Source organism: Sinocyclocheilus rhinocerous, unplaced genomic scaffold (assembly GCF_001515625.1).
Source record: "Sinocyclocheilus rhinocerous isolate Xijiao unplaced genomic scaffold, SAMN03320098_v1.1 C35985670, whole genome shotgun sequence".
Classification (NCBI taxonomy): domain Eukaryota; kingdom Metazoa; phylum Chordata; class Actinopteri; order Cypriniformes; family Cyprinidae; genus Sinocyclocheilus; species Sinocyclocheilus rhinocerous.
Window position 1 is genome coordinate 1 of NW_015769739.1, and position 744 is coordinate 744.

Consider the following 744-nt stretch of genomic DNA (forward strand, 5'->3'; position numbering starts at 1 on the left):
ACTCTATAATTACTAATCCGGACACTACATTAAACGCATTAAACCAGGAGAACAGACACTGTGACAGCAGAGTTTGTGTAGCTCACCCAGGGATCAGCAGAGTCGAGTCCGTGTCTGAAGCGCTCGATGCAGCCTGTCTGCAGGACGGAGACGCCCACCAGCGCACCGCTGGCCGACAGCAGAAACAGTGTGACGGCCGTCAGCAAACTGACCTCATCCACGCTGGCTCCGCACGCGTCTACAGGACAGAGAGAGTGTCAGAAACAGCCGAGCCGGTGATGCCAAACGCAGACACATGCGGCGTCTCACCTGGCTGTGAGTGCTGGAGGACGGTGGCCAGACTGCTCCTGACCAGCGCGCTCCACTGCGTCTGGCTCCTGGCTGCCAGCGGAGAGCTGAGGATGGTTTTGATGGCCTGCAGAGACGCAGACACCGGCGCAGGGACCGAGTTATCTGACGTCTTTACCGCGGTGTCTCTCAGCACACCAGTGATCAGGAAGAGCACCGTGGGCAAGATGGTCATGCTTCCTACAGCAAGAAACAAAACTAGATTTAGTTAAACGGGTTAATTTTACCATATAAAGTCTGCTGTATCATATCTGATACATGAAATTCTAGGGTCTCTAAATGATCAACATGATCAAACTTTGCTGTCGCACACAACCTCCTCCATGCCTTCTGTCTCTGATTGATAATTTCGAGTTGTTTATCCAGTAAAAGCTCTTTTAGTGTAATTGTACAAGC

At 51.7% G+C, this 744-nt stretch overlaps 1 protein-coding gene across 1 annotated transcript; it reads right to left on the reverse strand.

Moving 5' to 3' along the window:
- Window positions 1-86: 86 nt before the first annotated feature.
- LOC107735338 (HEAT repeat-containing protein 5B-like) lies at window positions 87-528 on the reverse strand (the record flags this gene model as incomplete). Its single annotated transcript, XM_016547052.1, has 2 exons — window positions 310-528; window positions 87-238 (listed from the first exon to the last, which is right to left on the reverse strand). Coding segments are annotated over exons 1-2 (366 nt in total), but the record flags the coding sequence as incomplete, so codon positions are not given.
- Between the last annotated feature and the right edge of the window lie 216 nt (window positions 529-744).